We start from the raw sequence: 22,091 nt of genomic DNA on the forward strand, positions 1-22,091 counted from the left end.
GGGAATATGTTCATTGACTTCAAGTGTTTGGAGAAAAAATTGCTTATTCTTGACAGATATTTTAATATTTTTTTCATGTCTCACAGGAACTTTTCCAACTCTTTTTTTTTCACAAAACTAAAATAAATTACAGGAGTGGAGCATTTCCAAATGTAGTTGATTATCTCTAATAGCTTTCTAGAGTTGTTCAAAATTGCTGCCCAGCTTTCCCAGGGATGAAACATGCAGAGACTGCAGCAAACGTCTTCATTCCCTTTACTTCCACAGTGGTAATTATGGAATAAAATTGTTGGTTAACTACCCGCTAAGGATGACAGAAATAAGAGGTGATACCACATGGCACCATGTACTTTGAGTGCAGGAAACATTCCATGAATATTAGCAGTTATCCTTCTTACTGTATAGATGAAGAAACTGAAGTTCAGGCAACCTAAACTGCTAACCCTACATTTAGAAAGCAGTCAGAGCCAGGATTCACACTGACACAGTCTGGCACAAATGTGGAGAGGAGGAGTAGTGCACACTGAAGTGAAGCTGAGATGGAATCCCCCAAGAAACCTAGCATTGTTGGAAGAAAACCTATTCTGCAGTCCTTTTGATTTAGATGAAACAAAGCATCATGGTGTTTCCAAGCCATCTTCTTGACAGGTAGAAGTACTTATGAAAGACTCTTCAAAGGTTAAAGTATTGCCACAGAAGCCTCACCATGAACCATATAATGAGGACTTTTTGAAGCTATAATCAAGTGCCTGAGCATTGTAGTTTAATATACTCTGCATTTTCACTGCTCTGGGTTTGTGAGTCTCAAGCATTGCGGTTTTGGTGAGCAGAGTTTACCATGCTACAAGCAGAATGGGCAGTTTGTACCAACCAGGTAGATATATTTCCCTGTTGAAAAATTGATGGTAGAAGTCAGTATGCAGCCAGAGGACATTTGGTGGGGAATATGAAACTGAAGTCGGGATAGGCTGTCACATGAGCAAAGACAACTTCATGGACCATGACCTGAAGTCCCAATACTCAGAAGAACAACACTCTTGGCTTAATTTCTTGCTGTCACCATCATGAAATTCTTTTATGTTTATTTTTAAGTATTTGAAAGGCTGAGCAATCAAGAGACAAAGAGAGGGTCAGGCCTCAGATTGGAAAGAGTTGGGTGGGAAAGAGGCGAGGGAAAGATCTATATTCTTCTTCACTCCCTAAATGCCCACAACATGTAGTGCTGGACCAGGATGAAAACAAGAGTCTGAAACTTTATACAGATATCCCATGCGAGTATCAGGTGACCAAAACAAAATCCGCTGCCTCCTAGGTTGTATTAGCATGAAGTTCCGTCAGAAGCAGAGTTGCCTGGGTAGAGCTTTGGGGCAGCAGGTTAAGCTGCTTCTTGTAATGCCAGGATCCCATATCAGAGTGACTGTTGCAGTCTAAGCTGATCCAGTTCCAATCTAGCTTCCTACTAAAGTGCCTGGTAGGGCAGCGGAAGATTCCTAAAATGCTTAGGTCTTTGTTACTTTTGTGGGAGATCAAGATGGATTTCCTTTCCACTGATTTTAACCTATCCTAACCTTAGCCCTTTCAGCTATTTGGGGAATAGTCCAGTGGGTGGAAAATCTCTTTGGCTCTTCCTCTTGCTGTGTCACTCTGCCTTTGAAACAAACACATATGACTTTTTTTTCTTAAAGAAATTTTCAACAGGAAGAAGAGGAGAAAGAAGGAGAGAGGAAGCTAAGAATGGGACTGATACTCTAGCATGAATTATAGGCATTGCAAGTGGAAATTTAATACAATTTACCACAGTACTCAACCCTTTAAAAGGGTTTGAAAGTTTTTGAAACTTTATAAGTTTTTAAAACATTTTTATAATATCCAGGACCTCAGAAGTTACACACATGATTGTAGATTCATAAGAGACTGAGACTTGCCCCTTTATGTATTTATTGAAGCAAATATAGTTAACAGAGTATTTGGTGATAGACTGTGTTCTAGTAAAACAGAGAAAGATGGCTAGCAACCCAGGAGACACCAAATTAATGAAACAACTGGATTCTGGAACCTCATAGGTCAGGAAACACTGAGAGTTAATGACATAGACAGACAAGTATTTTTTTTTTTTTTTTTTTTTGCCCATCATCATCAACTGTTAGATCCTTTTTAGAGTACTTAATTCCATGTATTTAAGACATACCAAGACAATTTGCAGCAAAGCAGCAAAAGTGACTGGTGACTAAGAATCATGGGAAATAGAAAAATAGGGTAAAAGATAACAAAATGTGTGTTTTCTTCTGGAATCTTTTTCTTAATGCAGTCTTAAGAATTTTCAAACACGTGGAAGATTTTCTTCAATAAATTTTGTGAATAGGTTTTTCTGTTAGTAATGCGTTGCTTATGTGGAATTGCAGCATGAAGAATTTGCAGAGAATAATAACTAATGCTTGGGTTTTATAGTCATGGAAATATTAGAATTTTATTTGTATATTTATTTATTATAAAGGCTCTTATCCATCTGTATTTGTTTAAAATGAATGTGACTGTTATGATTTAAAAACCAAAGGTCCATCCATCAAAACATTTCCCACCTGCTTGCTCTTAAGGGACAATCTAAGTAGTAAATTAAATGAAACCAACATTGTTTTACTACTTGCCCATCATAAAATATTATTGGTTCCAGGTGAGTGCCTATTTACAAGGGACCTTTGAAGATTTAATAGGGGTTTTAAGTGAATGGGATGCCATGCAATGAAAAGTTTACATCACAAATAAAGCTGAAGGCTAGAAAGACATGTGCAAAAACAAGAAATATAAATAATATTAGTAGAAGGTATCTATTCATATTAGTAAGAAACAGAAGGAAAAAAAGTATAAAAAGGACATTCATTGAACAATTAAAATGGTGAATAAAATTATTTTCAATATCAATATTCTGACAAATTAAACCTTCCACAGGACATAGAATTAGCCACAAAATTAGCAATGATTGAAAATAAATGACACATGTAGAACTGTGCACAAAAAACCATGATTCACCTATCTAGAATTGGAGAGTGACTAAATCATTTATAACATGTTGAATCTGCCACAAAATGTTACTCTGCCATTGTCTTCACTTTTTACACATTGATTCAGGGCCCATTGCTTAAGACAATCCTAGCCAAAATTCTAAAAAAAAAAATCCAGATTGTATGTTCAGCTGTACAAATTAGACATCATAGATATGTTCATAGATTATTAGAAAACACCAAAACTTGCTGTTTTGAAACTTTTGTTATTTTGTTTCTCACCATTGCACAAACATACACTGCGTATACATCTGGCATGAGAGAATTAAAGGAATTAATGATCTCCACATCTTTTATCCTGACATTTTTCTTTTTGCTTTGAAAAGTTAAAATCGTGGGCCTGGCACCGTGGCCTAGCGGCTAAAGTCCTCGCCTTGAACACCCCGGGATCCCATATGGGCACTGGTTCTAATCCCAGCAGCTCCACTTCCCATCCAGCTCCCTGCTTGTGGCCTGGGAAAGCAGTTGAGGACGGCCCAAGGCTTTGGGACCCTGAACCCGCGTGGGAGACCCGGAAGAGCGTCCAGGTTCCCGGCATCGGATCGGTGTGCATCGGCCCGTTGCGGCTCACTTGGGGAGTGAATCATCGGAAGGAAGATCTTCCTCTCTGTCTCTCCTCCTTTCTATATATATCTGACTTTGTAATAAAATAAATAAATCTTAAAAAAAAAAAAGGAGAAGTTAAAGTCAAACATGGGAGGGTACAGAAATGTTTTTTGGGTCTGCAACTATCAGGACAGGAGCTGGCTTGGAAACCCAGTATTGCCAATCATCACGGCCATCTGAAAAACATATTTCGTTATTTTCAATAAGTTTTCTCAGTCTATTCCCATTATTAATTTATAAATCATAACTTTTATGCTTGCAGAAAACATTTTAGGTGCCTTTGGAAGGCCTTTGCACTAAACTTAGAAATTTACAACTGAGATACAAAGACAATCCTTCCTTAATTAGAGACAAGACCTTGAAGGCAGCTACCACTGCAAGAGGTAACACATCACATGTGGCCATGAGGCAGGAGCAAGGACCCCAGCCTTCCTGTCTTCAGCCCCAATTAACAAGGCATCATTTGATGTGATTTTAATATACCCACAATCATAATTACAAATCTTGACATTTAGATGCTCCCTGAGTCAACACCCATCCCAGCAGGGTTAGCCACATTATCACCAGTGAAGAAGATGGAGAGCAATTAGAAGCTCAGGGAAAAGGTTAGTGCTACTGCTTGGAGGGAAGGAGTTCAGCAGCCAGATCCACCTGCAATTGCTGTGTTAATTCTTCCTAAATATCGGCTTCGAAGCTTTGTCACCCATGACAAGGAAGGTCTGAGTCTAAATGGAATATTTAAGAGAAGTGCTTCCTCATCCTTCAATCAGACTGTGTGCTGACCTTTCCATAGTCTCCACCGCTTGCTCAGCTGTCATGAAATGCTGGGGAAGGCAGAACATCATTGGACCTGTCATGAGGTCAATCAGCTGGTGCTCAAGCCAATTTGCTAAATGTATCTGTGCTAAAGAGTCTGTTCCCTGACCAGTCTGATGAAATATAGTACCAATTAATCACCTGCTGCTTTTCAAGGAGGTGCTCCCTTCCCCGTGGCTGAAGTTCATTCAGTGCTTTACCGGGCATTTGGGGCTCTCTGGCCTAGAATATGAGGCTACCGGAAGTCGGCAAAACTTGTATTTTAGGCTACCAAGATGACAAGCTAGGGGACAAGTATGCCCATTGCAAGTACCTGAGGCCAGGTTTAGTTAGAAGGCTTAAATAGTTTACAAAGCCTAAAAATATTCATACAGTTAAGCACGTACAAAATGCATCTCTTTGAAATCTTTAGTTATATAGAACCACCTTATTGTTGTATCATACCATCAATTTTTTATCTGCCCTTACAAGGCAGCTTTGTCATCATACTCCGGAGAGCTTTATTCTGAGAACTACTAATGTCTTAGAAGCAGAAAGATTTCTTTTTTTCCATTTTATAAAATAGTCTGCTTTATTTGTAGCCAAGTCTCATAAATTAAAATACTTGTCAAAATAAATGAATAGTATGTTTGTTATATTCACAATTTAGAATCACATTTGATTGCTTACTCATTAATCCATGAAATTAAGCAATACACACTGGATGGATTGCAGTCATTAGCAAATAAGCAGGGTTATTCTAATAGTCAGATGTCAAAGAGAACATTGTAAGTTTTGTGTCTGTTTCAAAACTAGGTATGTTGATGTACAAATGGTTTCACAGGATCAAATGGCTGCTTCTGGAGGAAAGTAAAATATTTAGTTGTAATCCACAAAGAAGCCAGGATGGGGATCATAATACTTATTGCTGGGTGGATTTTCTGAAGGAGAGATTCTAAAATTCAATTTTGACCTGAACCTCAAGGATAGGCAGAACCTATTGGGCTGTGTATAGGAGAATACGTGACAATAAAGGTGATCTTTGTTCCTAATAAGGATCTGTGTATCCTTTTGAATATAACAGAGAACTTAGACAACTCTTTCTTTAATTATCATGTGCTTGAGCCTTGTATCATACTAGGAGCTTGGGATATAAAGTCAGTGATACTTCAGTGGTATCTTCTGTAGAGTGGACATGCTGACACTTTCCTCAAAGAATTTTTGTAAGGATGAAAGAATATATGTAGGCACTTGAAATAGTGCCTCGTGCACTATTGATACTATAGGCCTGTACATTCATCAGTTGATCAGCAATGGCACATGTTCTGAGGAATGGGTCCTTAGGCATTCAGATCAGTGAATGAGTGTATTTTTGTATGCTTTGACAAACATAGATGTATATCCTGCTCTAAAGGTAGGCTCTCCGTTTGTGTGCGTAGGCTCTGTGTCACTGAAATGTTATGTAGTACATCACTATAGAAGTATTCACCACACATATGTTTTTAGTGCTTTGGACTACAATGTAAAGTAGCTCACAGCTTGAGAGCAAGAAAATCAGAGATCCTCATTATGTTTGACAGTTGATGGAAGAGACAAAGAAATAGTGTTGTAAGGACAGCAGGGCCCTGGTAAGGGTTTTGAAGTGGAATTTTGAACTTTATTATGCAAGTATTTGGAGTATGTGATGGAGATATTGGAGCTGGATCAAAAACCCTGGCAGACCTGCATGATGGAAAGACCACTTCAGTAGTAATGTTGTGGTTGAAAGTTGGCTGGAGTGGAGGCCAGAAGTGAAGCCAGATCTGTCTGTGTTGCTTTGGTCAGACACTGCCATACTTACTTATGAAGGAGTAATCTCCACAAGAAAAATCAGCCTTAATAATAAGTTTTAAATTATTAGATGTAACTTGGATATTAATGCCCTCAAAGATATATGCACTTATCCTAGATCTCCATGGCAACATAGTATCTTCACTAATGTATTTCCAAAGAGTCTGTTTCTGAGACAATTCTAACACTGGGTTTGTAAGCAGATAGAAATTGTAAGGAAAGCAAAACTGAGCCAGTTAAATTATTGAATATTGATGTTACACTACTGCAAAAAAAAGTACTACTGGATAGTCTATAAAATAGTTTTTCTTATACTATATTACAGTTCCAATGTGAAGTATTTTTTTCTTCAACTATTCTAAAAATGCCGGTGTAATGTGTTATTGCAGTTAACAGTGACTTGAAGCAAAAGACATTTGTGTGTGTGTATGTGTGTCCATGCATTTTAAGTGTCCAAACTTGTATTGTCTTCATTTCCAATAATGTAAGCCCTCCCAAGACCTTCAAAGCCCTTGAGACTGAATAGAATTGAGGCAGTATCTAGTGATATGGTGAGTAAATGGCAAGTGAAGCCACTCAGTGGATTGAGATCAGCTTTTAGAATTTTGACGGCCAATTTAACCCCAGGTATTTTTCTTCAATTTTCTCATGTGTCTGTTATTTTTAATATATGCATGTGGGGAGAACTGGGAATATTACTGTTGGCAAGATAGGTAGATTGAGTTTTTTTTTAATTTTTGACATTTGTATTATCCTGATAATGCTTGCAACTTCCCCTGGATTCTATACCAGTTTTCTGCTTCCATAATTCCCCTCAGGCACCCCTGGGATGGGTCTTTGTGTCTGCCCTCTGATTTCCATGGGACCCTTTACCCTGCCCTGGCTGTGAATGGTAAAAAGCATAGAAGAAAAGTGGCCTTAGGCTTCCCCTGTGTCTGTGAGATAAGATTTGTGGATGTTGTTTAATAAAGGGTGCATTAATGTCACAAAGGGAACCCAGGAAAGCAGGAAAAACAAAGTCAATATTCTCTGAAGCTTGTTAAGTGGTAATATAGCATTGTGGAATTTTAATTTAAGTCACACAAAGGATGGATGTGATTTATTCTGTTTAGAAAATGTGCTTCTTATATACCTGGATTCTCAGCAACTTGGCCCGGAATCCAAGGAGATAAATGTGTCGTGGGGTGTAACACGGGTGGATTTTTTACAGACATAGTTTTTGTTTTTATGGGTCAACGTAGCCAGTTGCCACTTTTCAAAGTGATAAGGATTTTAAAAAATGTTTTGTTTTGTTTTTAAAGACAATTGAATAAAGCAGATTGATCTCTAGAATTTAGCTTAAAGCCATAAAGTTTCTCACGGCTCCTTTTAGGGATTTTCAGTATGAAGAGGCAATGAAAACAGGTCTACCTCACTTGCATGTGCAGACTGGACACTCTGGGACTAAGGACACGTTGTGTCCTACTCTGAGAGTGCCGGATCTCAACCTTGCAGTTGATGACCAGGCTTGGGTGAGCCTGCTCAATTCCAAAACCCTGATTAAATGCTTTTAGCTAGTTATCAGCATCCTAGAAATGAAGAGATCCTATTTTGAAACCATTGTTTAAAGTGGCATAAAATTAGCTCACCCAACCAGTTGTTATTTAGCAGACATATAAGTGAAATTCTGCAGATTTCAAACCCTTCCTGAAGGTGATAATGTGTTTTCTTCTACTTGTGAAATTGTTATAATTTCACAGCCTTACTTAGATTTAATTGTATGTATTAAGATTTGAGACAAATGAATCCAGTTTGATTTTGTATTTTTCCTTGGTCTTCTAATTTGATTTGATCGTTGTTGGTAACATGTAATGTGTAGTGTGTTGTAAAGAATAGCAGACCATTGTTAAGTTCATGTTTCACCAAAGAACTCAGGACAGTGAATAAGCCTTTTTTCATAGTACATTAGTTCACTTGACATGTAATTAAAATAGAGCCACTTGTTTCTCAGTGTAATTACTAATAAAAATGATTTTATAAATACAGCTTATTATGCTCTGTGAGCATGTGGATGACTTTTTTGTTTTCTATGTAGCCTACAGATAATAGCATCAGATTATAAAATCTTACGCTATAAAAGTGACAGAATATACTACAGGTTGACAGGAGAATAAACTACACCATGAATATTGAGGGACTCTGCAACAAATGGACTTGGTGGCATTTATTGCTAAAATATTTACTTCTCAGCCGCGTGGCTAAAGGCATTGCTATATTGCTTGAAATTATGGTCAGAACACAAAAGAGCAAAAACTAGGCATGGCGAGGTGGGAGAACAGTACTGCATGTGTAAGGGTTGTGTGTTCTTGTGTGATGAAGGGCAAGAAAAAAGAAAACAAAAATTACCCACTTGATGTGTTTGATCTTGCTACTTTCTGTGTTCCTCTATCAATCCTGTGATGAAGAGATTAAAGAGAAACAACAAAGCAAAAGCAGAATAAGGATAAACAAGTCAAGTGGGACTTGGTTTGGAAGCCAGGGAGTGATAGTTATGGTAAGAAAAGAGATTACATTTAACCTTCCCCTGTGTACCAGCCTCTATCCAAACCATTGAGGTATGAGTTTGGGATTTCTGAGGAAAATTAGTATTCTACCCCCTTACCCACCAAGAACACACATTTTCATTAATATAACCTTGCCAGTGATGCTCTTCATAATGGATTTACTGTGCCATTATAAAAACAGTTCTGAGTTTCTTAAGGGATATTGATCCTGTGAAACTATACACAACTCTTTGATCAGATGTGTCATTTAGGGTCACGGATGTTATAAATTATCTAAAGTTATTATTGCTTTTGCCTTTTGAATTCTTTTTACCTACATTAGAAAATGAGAAAAAAGATGAAAATATCTTATAAGACAAGATTGGTATATATCTTCTTTACTTTTTTCTGTAGAAGGAATATAAATGTCCTTGGAGGAAAGGCTACTTGTGATAACAGAACTAGTGTCTATTCTTTGAATTTGAAATATCAGTCAGCCTTGGTAACTAAGGTCCCATTATCAGTTATGGACAATATTTCTCACATAGCACATCCACATTTCTGTGTCTGAGTATTTTTCTAATTCCTGTTTGCAAGTAAGCAGGAAATTCTAGAGAAACATATTCCACATTGACCTCCCAAACAAATGCAAAAAATCATACATGGTCAACATTTCACAACATCCAAGTATCTTAATTTTACAGGCAATTAGAAAGAAAACCAAAAAGCAGCACAAAATATTGACAAAATATATAATGTAAAATTTGCATCATGCTTTTGTGTAGGAAAGTTGGGTATTCCCATTTTGAGCTTGTGATCTGCCTCTTCAGACGGTGCCAACAGTTACCCTACTACTACTCTTGGGCACAGGTTTAGAACTTTTATTCTAGGTAAATTAACCTAATGTGTTGAAAGAGGCTAGGTTTCTGGCTTTGCAGTGCTAACCCTGGTCCCTGTCATCTACCCTATCCCATTACCTCAGCACCCCCACACCTTCAGAGACCAAACAGATTGAGTGCCTTTTGAAAGTGAGACCGAAAAGGAAAGGGAAGACATGTAATTACCTTACAAGTTGAATGTGGCAAAAGTAACTTCCCCAGTGTTGGATATAAAGTTAGGAATTTCTTCATCATTTCAATTGCAAAAGCAATAATAGTGATCAAGATGGCACTCAAGAACATTAAAAGTGAATAGTGAGCATTTATACACCTTTAAGAGTCTAATGTGAAAATTTCTTTTCGTAAAGTTTAAAAAAATTTTTTTTGATGATATGGTTCTATACGCACAGGGAATCTTCCACCCCCTACATTTCCCCTTCTGTGTTTCCCCCATACTATTACAATGGTATAGTCCTTCAGTAACAGTCACAAGTCCAACCTTCTGCCATTTAAGTATATCATGGCATTGTAGGTATAGACAGGGATAGATGGTATCCTACTGTCAAGGTATATTTAGCACTTCCATTGGTAGTCCTCCTTTTATTCAGGAATAGAGATACATACTGTGTATGTTCATATATCTACATATTTTTCTTGGATAAACTATAGAATAGAGACTAGCATACCTGGAAGTAAAGATACGTTGTGGTATACACATTTTTAAAACTTTAATTTAAATGTAAAAACGTTGAAAAAATCTGGTTTGTTTTTTTCTTAACACCATTGGGTTTTAATAACTATTTGGCTTGAGTTTCACTTACTTTTTTATTGCTCTGATAGATACATCTGCTGTATGTATGTGGAGTCATAGTCCTTGTTCTAGGCAGTGGGGATACGGCAATCAGTGTAGACAAAAATCACTGTCCTCTGGAGTTTGCATTTTGGTATGCTATAGAGCCAGGTAATAAATTACATAATTAGGAAATAAAGTTGAGATGCTGATAACTATTATGAAGAAAAAAAAGTGGGCAACAGAGGGGGCATAAGAGATGCAGGAATTTAGTATAGGCTGTGTTGTGCTTGAGTAACAATCAAAAGGATTGCAAAAAGCAAATGTGTATCTGGTGGTTAACTATCTCAGGAAAAGTGCACAACCAAAGCAAAAACAATAATATGGGTTGCTTTTGACCTCCATAAATCAGCTTCACTGGGACATACGTGTCATACCCTGACTAAGGAAGGTGGAGATTGAAGACTGCTGAGTAAATAATTCTTAATTTTTGCTTTAGAGAGAAGGCATGTAATGGGATCATACTTGTAAGAAAAGGTAAATCCAGAGAAGATATTTTTGTATTTGTTTGATGTCAGAGTAGAGTATTTATAAACTAGCCTGTGTGTGTGTTTCTAGAGAATGCTTAGAGTCTACCAGAGAATCATGGGAAAAAGAGATCAGTTTGTAAATGAAGGTTGTGTGAACTGGTAATTTTGGATTATGGTGTCTTTGGAAAACAGCAGTACTAGGTGCCACAAGAACACTGATATCACAAAAGAGCACAAGGTGTAGAACATACACAGGGCTACTGAATAGAAGGTCATCTAAATCAATACAGTCTATTCACATTTGTCATAGGGTGGATGGAGGTGATTGTAACTACTAAGGTAACAGGGAGGATGCTTCCACACACCACAAAAGTTTACTGTAGCTGAAACCTTAACACCATAGGTTTTTAATAGAGCAATGGTTTGGTGCAATGTAAGTTGTGGCTTGGGATTCTCATAGCCTGTATTGGAGTGCCTTACTTTGAACCCCACCTGTTTCTCATTACAGCTATCTGCTAATGCGTAATTTGGGAGGTAGTGGTGATGACCCAAATATTTGGGCCTCCACTATCCATGTGGGATACCTGGATTGGGCAGCTAGTCCAGCTCTGGATGTTGTGGGTATTTGTGGAATAAATCAGCAGACAGAAGATCCCTCTCCCTCTTCCATTACAAATATACAAATAAATCAAAATTTTAAAGCACTAAAATAGACTCCCTTCTATTGCATACAGCTCATCTCTGTTGGAAGGGTAACTCTGAATGGACTTCAAGGCAGAAAGAGGATGCTGCTTCCATGCATTGGAAGATGGAAACCAGAATGCCTTCCTGTGAGGAGCCAGATCAGTGTTCTGTTCAGTAATATGTCTCCATGGTACTGTTTTTTAGGCCTGCTCCCCAATGACATAGATGTTCATATGAATCAAATAATTCAGTTACTAGGGACCTGCAATTTAACACATAATTTAAATGACTTATCAATGTTGAAGCTTGTGAAGTCTGTGCATGTTGCACAGACTGAGATGGAGACCGGTTGGAGAAGAGCTCTCAGTCAGCACCCATGGAGACAACCAACTGATTCACAAGTTGGTTCTTTTCTTCCTGGGTGTAGAGACTGTTCCATCTACTCACTCAGACTAAGCTGTGCTGAGATAATTCCTGGCCTATCATGAGGCTGGAAGACAGAATAAGCAATTAATCAATCAAGGAGATTGTAAGACTTGGAAAGCATCCAGTTCTCACTATTGTCATCTATAAGAGAGTCACATATTGCCTATACCTGCAAAAAGTGGCATTCACATTCTCTAGAGAATATCCTATCCTCTTGTACAAACTACAAATAGTCTAGCTTAGTTTTAGTGTTCCTTTTTGAAAGTCTGCTTACAGTATGATCTGAATCGCTGTGTTGAAAAGAAAAGAAAAGAAAAGAAAATTACTAGCTGAAAGTTAGCTGTGGCCTTAGAAAACAAAATTGCCAAACTATACTTTTCTCCCGTAGTTAAATAGGTATAATACTGTAACTACATACGCTATGTTTTTATCTGAATGAAACTGAGGAAACACTGCAGTATCTTAAAAGTGTGTAGGTAATGATTTGACTTACGGATTATCATGTTTGAGCATTTGTATTATAGCTTTGATTGATATTCTTTTTTCCTACTTCCTTCCATATTTAAACCACATGTATTATACGGGAATTTAAAAGTACTATGAGAGGAAAGTAAAATATTATTCCCAACTTATACAAAGTGTTCATAGTAACAATATAACATGTCACCACTGCCTAATTGATTTGTATATTAAAATGAAAATTACTGATATATGTTGGAATTCACCAGTAAGCAAAAATGAAAGTAAGGCAGATAAAAGGCAAAGAAAATAACACTTGTGCAACCTTTTAAAATGCATTTGATTTCTCTTTACAGGATGCACAGTGTTAAAGTTTTCACTCTGGTCAGATGATTAGAAAGATACAGCTATACTGATTACTTTTATACTAGAATAATCTTTCTTTATTAATCTGTTTAAGTCTTATTTCAAATCAATTCATCAGTGCTACCAATTAAAAATAGAAAATGCATGTGCTCAATTTCAAGAATTAAAAATAATGCCTTGGGAGTAGCATTTCTTTGCTGTGGTAAGAGATTTGTTGGATTTTCCAATTAAAGAATTCTCCATACTGGAAATGAGTAGTCAATTATGAAAATTATTTTTGAATAGTCAATTTGCATGTCCCTAATTGTATTCATTTCGTTTGAAAGACTGAACTTGAAGTTTGTGACATTTTGATTGGTTACCTCTGCCCTTGTGTTAGTAACACTGTTACATCACACTTTATTGGGTTGACAAGTGAAATCCCTGAACAGCCTCCAACACCCACCTTAGGACTTTGCTCTATCAGCTGTGAAGAAGCACCAGGTTTTTCTTCAGTGTACTGTCTGCTGGTCACAAACACAGCTTCACTGGAGCTGTCCTCAAGAGTGTATGTGTGCTGTTTGACTTTTTGTTTTGATAATCTCCTCTTGCTCTATAAAAAATGGTTAGTACATGGGCGATTGAAAGTGTATTGATGATAGAAAGCACAAATTCTATATAAAATAAAACTGAGGCAACTATGGGGACAATTAGGGTATAAATGCTGATGTTTAGTATTACTGAATTTAGCCTTCATTGAATTAAATTGGTCAACACAGAGTCCACCAGGAAGAAAATAACAAAATTACTTCAATACATGTGAAAAAAATGGGATGTCTCTATAAACACAACAAACACATTTGGGTATACGTGTACCCATACTCTGTGTGTCTGTGTCAAGAACCAATATAGCTCAGAAATTTGAAGTGTTTTTTAGCTCTCTGAGATTTGAATGCCCACTTACATTTTGGATTTCTAACTTTCATTTTGAGGAAAGCTCTTATAAGAGAAAAAAATGTCTTTTTTAGGCATCTTGGAAAAAGTGGTGAGGAGAGGAGACGGCTATTCTCATTTCTGTAAAGAGAGTTCACCAAAATCACTGACTTCAGGAATAGACAAAATAAACAAAGGGGCAAGCCGTTCGTTATTTCCCCACCATTGTGCCTACCAACATGGTATGATTGAAGAATTGAGAATTATGTTACAATAACATAGAATTTTAAGTCTAAAGGTACCACTTTCTTTCAAAGTAAATAAAGATCACAGCTGGCTAGATGGTATATGTGTAATAGACGTGGCCTAAGAAGTAATTAATGTTGTTGGCTTTGTTTGCAGTTGATTGCTGTGTTTGACGAACAAGAACCACTCCACAAGATCGAGAGCCCCACTGGAAGCCAGGCAGATCCACAGAGCCCTGATGCTTTTGAGACAGAAGTGGCTGCCCAGCTGGCTGCATTCAGAGCAATTGGTGGGGAAATTGAAGTCACCCCTTCTGCCTTGAGATTGGGTAGGTGTGTCGTTCCTACTCTCCTTTTCAGCTGCTTGAAAACACAGCATCCTGTGGACTGTGTCACTTCATCCATTTCCAGTTAATACTTTTTCTTAAGAAAATATCTACTCTGTCTTTTCTCTGATTATTTTTGTCTTAGTTCTTCGCAGCTGCTGGTGCTCAGGTAGGTGGGTGCAGTTATTTTGTGGAACTGATGGTGAAAACAAATCGCCTGCCTCTGAAATAGTGTAGGGGTAAGCAGATTGTAAATGATGGGGCTCCCTGTACCCTAGGAGGATCACTGAGCCAGGGGGTATCAGGGTGGGAGGAGTGACTGAAGAAAGTTGTTTTGAGGAAGCTAAGGGTAACAAAGAATACAAAGAAAGGTTGCTATCTTTTCTTAACCATTTGTTTTGTCTCCTGATATGTCTCTCAGAATTTAGGGCGAATATTTGAAGTTCATTTTGACATTCTTTCCTGCTGTTTATTCAAACAAGAACAATTCACTGTGTGATTTTATTCAGAATCCCTTTTCATTATATTTGTTTTGAAGGCGTTTGTAGAAAGAGAAAATAAACATTCTTCTGAAGTTTCAGTCAATTTACCAAGAGAAACAACAGGCCAGTTTTTCATGATATTGCTTAGAGCTAAATTTAGATCAATTTGCCAACACAAGTTCTTCAAAACTGACTAATATTTTCACGCTTAAAGATTTTTTTTTTATTCCCATTGGATGTGTGCAGAACTACTCAAAGTACCCGGTACGGGTTAATTCTCAAGCTAGAGGAAGGTGCTTTACAGTTTACAGAATAAATCTTGGTTTTAAACAAAGCATGTGCTTAAAACTTTAAACATTGCGTATAGCACTCATTTGCCTTATTTGGAATAAAATATATACTGCAAAGCAATTTTCTAGGGTGCAATACTGGATATCCATATTTTGTACTGATTCTCTGAAACCAAATCGTTGATGCCTCCTTTAAAATAAGCCGAATGGACAGGAATGACCCACGGACTTCATGGTTCTGCTCCGTGCTGGGGAGGCCAGGCTACAGAAACAGTCTGCTGAAGAGCATTTGTTGGATGGCTTTGTGGCAGCTTGTCATCATCTGGAGTCAGACTTGTGGCTTCAGCAACCTTACAGCCCCCATCGTTCATTTGCATAATGGATGCCTTTTTATCCATTATGCAAATGGTATGAGAGGAAAATTAGGCAATAAGGGAAGACGAAGAGAGAAAATTGCTCTTGGTTGTTTTAATATTCTATTTATAAGCAAGCACTGTGGCCTTCGAAAGGCTGAACCTCAGGGTACCTCTGAGCCTGGAAATTTGTTTTCACCTTTCTGTTATGAGCTTCCTTGGGGAAAAAAAAGATGTATTTTCTTCAATATGTTCATGACTTCTTTTGGTATGCCTCATCGTGTTGAAGGCAAGAGGCAAAATAAGTCAAGTATTCCTTTCTTTGAAATTGGACTTGAATTCTTTCTTGCTGGTTTTTGGTAAGACCAAGCTAGAAAACAGTGTTAACTATGTGAATAACTGTGTCAGGCATAGAGCTCAAGGCATTGCAGTGAGATGTATAAATCATTTGCTCATTGCTCATAAGTCGTAGTTTAGTTGGGCTTTTTCGTTTTCTTCTTTAAAGAGTTAAAAAGTAGGTACAGAGAGGCTATTTAACTTGAACCTTTCCTGGCTCCTTTTTGAATCATTTTGCTCTGCTGCCTCTGATTTTGTATGTATAATATAGCAAATTAACATGACCTTCCTGGGGTTTACTTTTGTCGGTATATACCTAAACCCTGGAAACACTCAACTCCTTGGTTTACAAATCCCATTTCAGTGACAAATACAGATTAAATGGTAAGAATAGCCATTAAATGGTGAGAATAGCCAAAATTAACTCTGGGACTGTAAACATTACCTTCTCACCATTCTACCTGAAACCACTGACATCTCAATTTCTCCTTTTTCTTCTCTATCCCCAGTTCTGTGTCCTTGAGTTTGACACTTGCATCAGGCCGTAGCTTCATCATTAATTAGGCCAATGCAAGAGGCCTCCAATTGATCCCTCCTTAACAGTGCCTGCTTCTCTAATCCCTTCTGGTGCCAGAGCTGCCTTTCTAAATCACAAATATGATTATAACACCTCCCTGCGTAACAACATCCAGAGGCTCCCCATTGCCCAGAGAACCATGTCCAAACTCGTTAGCACACAAATGCAGATGGCTCCTCTGAATTAGCTGGAGGAGTTTAGACAGAAATAAATGAGGAGAAAAATCAATCTCTTATCTACCTTCATGGTTCTAGAAGACTGAGTGCTTTTCATTTCTGGAACTTAAAATGCAAGAGAAATCATATTTAATAAAGTTCTCCCGATATAGAAGTTAATGAAGGAAACAACACAGCCAGCGTTCTTCTCTGCCCATTCTATTTTTCTATTGTCGAGCTCGAGGAAGAATGTTAGCTCAGGATGCAGGTTGATGGTGGGTAGTAGAGGCTATGTTTGTGGCTCATCTGTACCTGTTTGTGCTGTGGGATCCGACCTGAGATCCTGTTAGATGAAGAATAGGAGGGGCTATAAGTTAGATGGCAAGATCCTTTGTCCCAGTCATCAAAACATGGTTCTGAGGCAGTGCCATCCTCTGATCCCAGCACTTTATCATTGTACCCTGCTTGGGGCCCATGGCCTTGAAATGGTGTCTAGTCCCAAAGGGTTCATTCACTCTGGCTGGTATATCAGAAACTGTTCTTAACTCTTAATGACTTTTTCACTGGTATGATCTATTGATTAAATGTTCACATAGAATTTGTTAATTAAAAAAATTTGAATGACAAATACAAGGAATCAAGAAATGTCTGAAATTAGGACATGTTGATCAAGTTTGTTTTGCTGCTCTCTGAAATCTAATTATATTCAGTATGGAATATAAATTGTCTGTTATAATCCAATAACAGTCTTCCCATGAAATACATACAGAGACTGACCCTTCCCATTTTTTTCTTTATCTTCCAAGATGAAACACTCATGTACAAAAAATGCTTAAAATTCATGTTTTCAGCCTAGCTGTGGTCCAGCTATTTCTTCATTGCTTACCTCTGTTGCCGATCACTCTTCCAAAGTCACTTAAATCTGTAGACAATATGAACCACATGCCATTCTTCAAATTTACCACTTTCTTTAATTTTTCCGAACCTTTGTCGGTACTATCAACTTTGCCTTCTTACCCTCTCCTTCTTTTCTACCTGGGAAACCCTACACACCTTCTTAAGCCAATAAGTAAAAATACATTCTTGTTTGTAAAAGCTTACACTAATTATTAAGATGTTGCATTAAGTGTATAAGAAATATATACCTTAATTCTTTGCTTAACATGTGAATGAGTAACAGAAAACATTTACTGATCAAAGGGGCTTCATAACATGACCTGTAAGCTAATGGAACTTACAGTTTTAATTTGTAGCAATTTTTTTTACATCAAGCAAAGAACTATAGAATTCCAACTTCACTTAATTAATTTTTATCCTATATTTTCTAATGAATTTTCAAATATGATTCTAGATGTCTGGATCTTGACCTAAGGCTAACTAGCAAAGCATTCTAGCAACACGAGATTCTGTTTCTAGAACTGGACAATGATTTTTCCCATGGGATCTAGATATCAAAAGTGACATTGTGACTAATACCTCTGGGTGAGACAGGGAAAAAGAATTGTCACAGATCCCAATTGGACTTTCAATTCACTTGAGAATGTTCAAAGCTTTCTCTGTGGCATGTCTGGGTATATATCACGGTTGTATTGAATATGTGAGTCTAGTAAATTAGGAAATAACTTTTATCAAGTACTTAACCTCTAAGTACTATCCCAATTTGTTCACACTCTGTCTCCAAATGGGTAGGACTTGTTATGCTCACAGGGATGAACTGGGGCAGAAGCCCAACTTGAATGGGCTATCATCAGAATCCCAGTGCAACTTAGAAGTCCCATGGCTAAGGAGCCCACTTCGTGCAAAATAATTGTGCCCTGCTCAGAACAAATTTTGTGAATGAATAGTATAGAAATACACAGTTCCATAGAATTGTATAATTAGAAGTTTGTGTGGACTACTGATATTATTTTTAAAAAGAGCAAATGAAACCTTGAATTTAGTGTGTGCTCTGTTGTTGAATAATTAGATTGGTGAAGAACTGATAGAGAAACCTCTATATCTTGGTTTCCAGTACATAGCTCTTGGAATTTCATGACAATCGTTTCATTTAATTGTAGATTACAATTACAATTTTTTTGAATGTAATATATGATGAAAAAGGTAACTAGTGTCCTTTTGGAATTGAGATAAGGTGTAAAATAATAAATAAATGTTATGACTAGTTGTAGGTGGAAAGCTAATAAGGGAATGAAGACTAGAACAATGAGGTGAAGAAAATTTTTCAGTCCTGGTTCAGAAATAAACAAAATCCAACATGGTAATAGAATCTCGAAGTGATTTTTCTTTCTATAATGCAGATATTATTAAACACTTTTGGCATACCAAGCCTCTGCACATAAGGCCATGAGACAAATTAGTGAGGACAGAAATTTTGAAATTTGGAAAGGTAAGATTCCTTTAGCCTTTCCCCAACTGGTCCCTGTTGCTGTTACACAAAGTGGCACCTCACCTTCTGCTGTCCTCCAAAAGGCATTGTACATGATGGACCAAAGGTGGCAGAAAGCCTGTCCCTTGGGCACCAGTGGGGCCGGAGGTCAAGTTAAAATGTAGCTTTGTGTTGTGTACAAGTCTTAAGATATTTCTTGCAGAACCACCGTTTTGGAAACAGAAATTAAGTCAGGACACAGCCAGGATTCAGGAACTGTAAAACTCAAAACCAATGCACCCAGTCTACTCTCTATGCCCCGCAATCCCATCTTCCCAGCCACAGTTCCTTATCTATACAATAAGTCTTCCTTATCCCAAAGAACCCTGGTTGTCTCAGGAGTATTTTTATCAATGCCACTCTAATTTGATGCTCCTGTGTCTATTCCTTCTCGCTGACCCTAATTAATTGGGTGTTTTATTTTGTACCTTTTGATGTCTTTACTCAGTATTTCTTGATTGAAATTTGCTATCTTGGGTTCAAACTGTGATGACAAAATCTTTCTTTAATTATAATTGTCTGGCAATATAATTTAGATAGTGTTTCATGATTTAAAAAAAAAAACTACTTTTTGCTGTGGGTATTCTTATGATCTGTGTACCCTAAGTATAAAGCAGTCTGATTAAAGTTTGGAGTAGAAATGATATTAGCTTTATTCTCCTTCCTGCATTAAACTTTGAAGATGAGATACTTTCTGTTTGAAAGTGATTCTTGTGTTTTGAGACTTGAAAGCTGAAAGGTATCTGAGATGCTTTATTGTTTCTATGTGTGTTTGTGCTTCTTCAAACTCTAAATAGAAATTGTGATTGTATATTTGTTATAATTATGATCAAAACACAAAGTGCTCCTCTATTTACAATAGTTTTCACGTAATAGTATGTAACCATAGAGTACTGTTGGAACTTGTGTCCATTTTCTGTCTGATTCTGAATAATTCACTGCATAAAGGAAACATATGGGACCATTTTTCTCAAGTCTTCATGAAACCAAAACCCTTTATGACACAGATCTTGAGGAAAACATAAGAAGGAGGAAGTTTATTCCTTTAATTAGGCTTCAGTGTATAAGTAGCTCCGTGCCCATAATGTGAGTTTAAGTATTGGCATCTGATCCTAGACAAGCACACACACCACACACATAGCAGAACTAAAGCTCAGAGTTGAGTTGTGCTCCTTTGAATTCTGACTACAAAGTGTATAAGCATTGTAGCTAGAAGCTCTTTCTGAGTTAATCTTGCCAAGAACCTCTAGCCCTCTGCATGGCTGAATCCATAAGTCATAATTTGGTCTCTCAGTTTCATCCTATTTGTTTCCTGTTGAAGCTGATAATTCAAAAGTTAGCAGCTATACATTAGTTTCTTTTTCTCTCTCTCTCTCTGTTTCTCTGGGAGCTGGGTATTTTTTTTTCTCTTGCAGGCTTAGATGAATGATGTTGTAATTAGCTATGGTAACCTTGCTAGGCTATCATCAATCAGGCATAGCTATATAGTCAACAAAGTGTGTGAATGATTCTGGTAGAATGGTAACTAAATTAGGACTAAGGAGGGGTCAGTGTTTCCATAGTATTTTGAGTACCAGTCATTTCTATTCATGTTTTTTTTTTTTGTCGCTTTCAGTTTTTGTTTTCAGAGTAGGAAAAAATGTTTGTGTATCAAGGATAGGTTACTCACTGAATACTATCTTTTAGAAAAATGTTTTGGAAAATGGTCAACAGTATTAAAGAATAAAGTCAAAACCAAACTGTAAGTAGCTACTAATAAATATGAAAAGATAATTATTCCATAGGAGTAATGTTTTTGGCATTAAGTGAAATAAAAATAGAAGTGATATTTTGAATAGGGAATTTTCAATATTCTTGGCTTTGTCTTCTTCTCAGGTAGACAGATCCAGGCTTCATAAGCAAGTGTTGAATTCATGCCATTTTATAAAAACAAACTGATGAGATTTTCATAAAAATATCTATTTCTTTAAAAAGGGTTTAAAATAAGATTTAAAACAGTCTACATTGCTACACTTCAGTAAGCTAAAAATTACTACCATCTTAGAACTTTTATTTTTGTTTTATATTATTATATTTTAGATCCTTGTATTTTATATTTTTTAGACTTTGTATTTAGTCCTTTGTATTTCAGTCTTGCTTCAGTGTTCTTTTGTTACACCTAACAGTGATCCCTTTGTCTCTTTAAAAATTTTATGTAGTATATTAAATTTAGTGCTGAAATTGGCACTTTGTTGGTTGCCCTGTAATGGGAAATTACTTAAAGAAATAAATTTAGTTTACATTTCACCACTTCACCAATAATTGTAAGAGAGTTCTTAAAAATCAATCTTTCCTTCTTCTTTCCTATCTGCCTTTTCTAAGTTGCTTATGTGACCTCTAAAGAAACACAGAGTTCACTGTCTCCCCTTTGGCCTCTTCCTGATGCTGGACCCACACTGAGATGGAGTCTGCAGATCCTCTAATAAACAAACGGAATGAAAGGTCATCTTTCCTACTGTTCATTTGATATTAGACCCCTGGGTTTTTAAGCCTCTTTTGCAGATTGCTTTTAATAGTAAATCCATGTTTGCAGAGGCCTCATCCCAAAGCTGTGAAGGAATGTTCACTGATGCTGTCATGCTCAGCTTCTTGTCATCCCCCGACCACTGATGGCATGACTTGTGATTTGTCTTTTCAATACACGGGGAAAAAAAGAAAAGAAAAAATAGCAAAACCAGTGCAGGCCCCCACCGTCTGTTCTTTGTCTTCCCTCCTTCCATTCTACAACTACAACACCATCCTCCTTTATTGGAGCTTGCACCCAGTTCTGTCTCTAACGCTGAGGTAGCCAAGACAAAAGTCAACAGAATCACTCCCTCTTCTCTAAATACATATTCTGCTTCAGAAGAATGGGATTTAACATCTTCATTACAAAATGCTTTCGATTACTTATCTGTACTAAAAATTTGTTCGTGATGTAGCTTGACTTTATACATATAAATGTTTATGGTCATAAGTATGTTATATTTCCTCTTAAGTTTCTGATTACTCCAGAGTAAATCATTC

The 22,091-nt window shown here is 37.1% G+C and overlaps 1 protein-coding gene across 1 annotated transcript in view; it reads left to right on the top strand.

The window, feature by feature from the left end:
* Nucleotides 1-22,091, top strand: part of PARD3B (par-3 family cell polarity regulator beta) — a 1,014,759-nt gene that overhangs the window by 386,014 nt on the left and 606,654 nt on the right. Inside the window, exon 3 of the mRNA XM_004576910.3 lies at nt 14,260-14,431. Coding sequence (XP_004576967.2) covers nt 14,260-14,431 — 172 coding nt within the window. The remainder of the gene's footprint in view (nt 1-14,259; nt 14,432-22,091) is intronic.

The sequence above is a fragment of the Ochotona princeps genome, chromosome 5, assembly GCF_030435755.1.
Source record: "Ochotona princeps isolate mOchPri1 chromosome 5, mOchPri1.hap1, whole genome shotgun sequence".
Lineage (NCBI taxonomy): Eukaryota > Metazoa > Chordata > Mammalia > Lagomorpha > Ochotonidae > Ochotona > Ochotona princeps.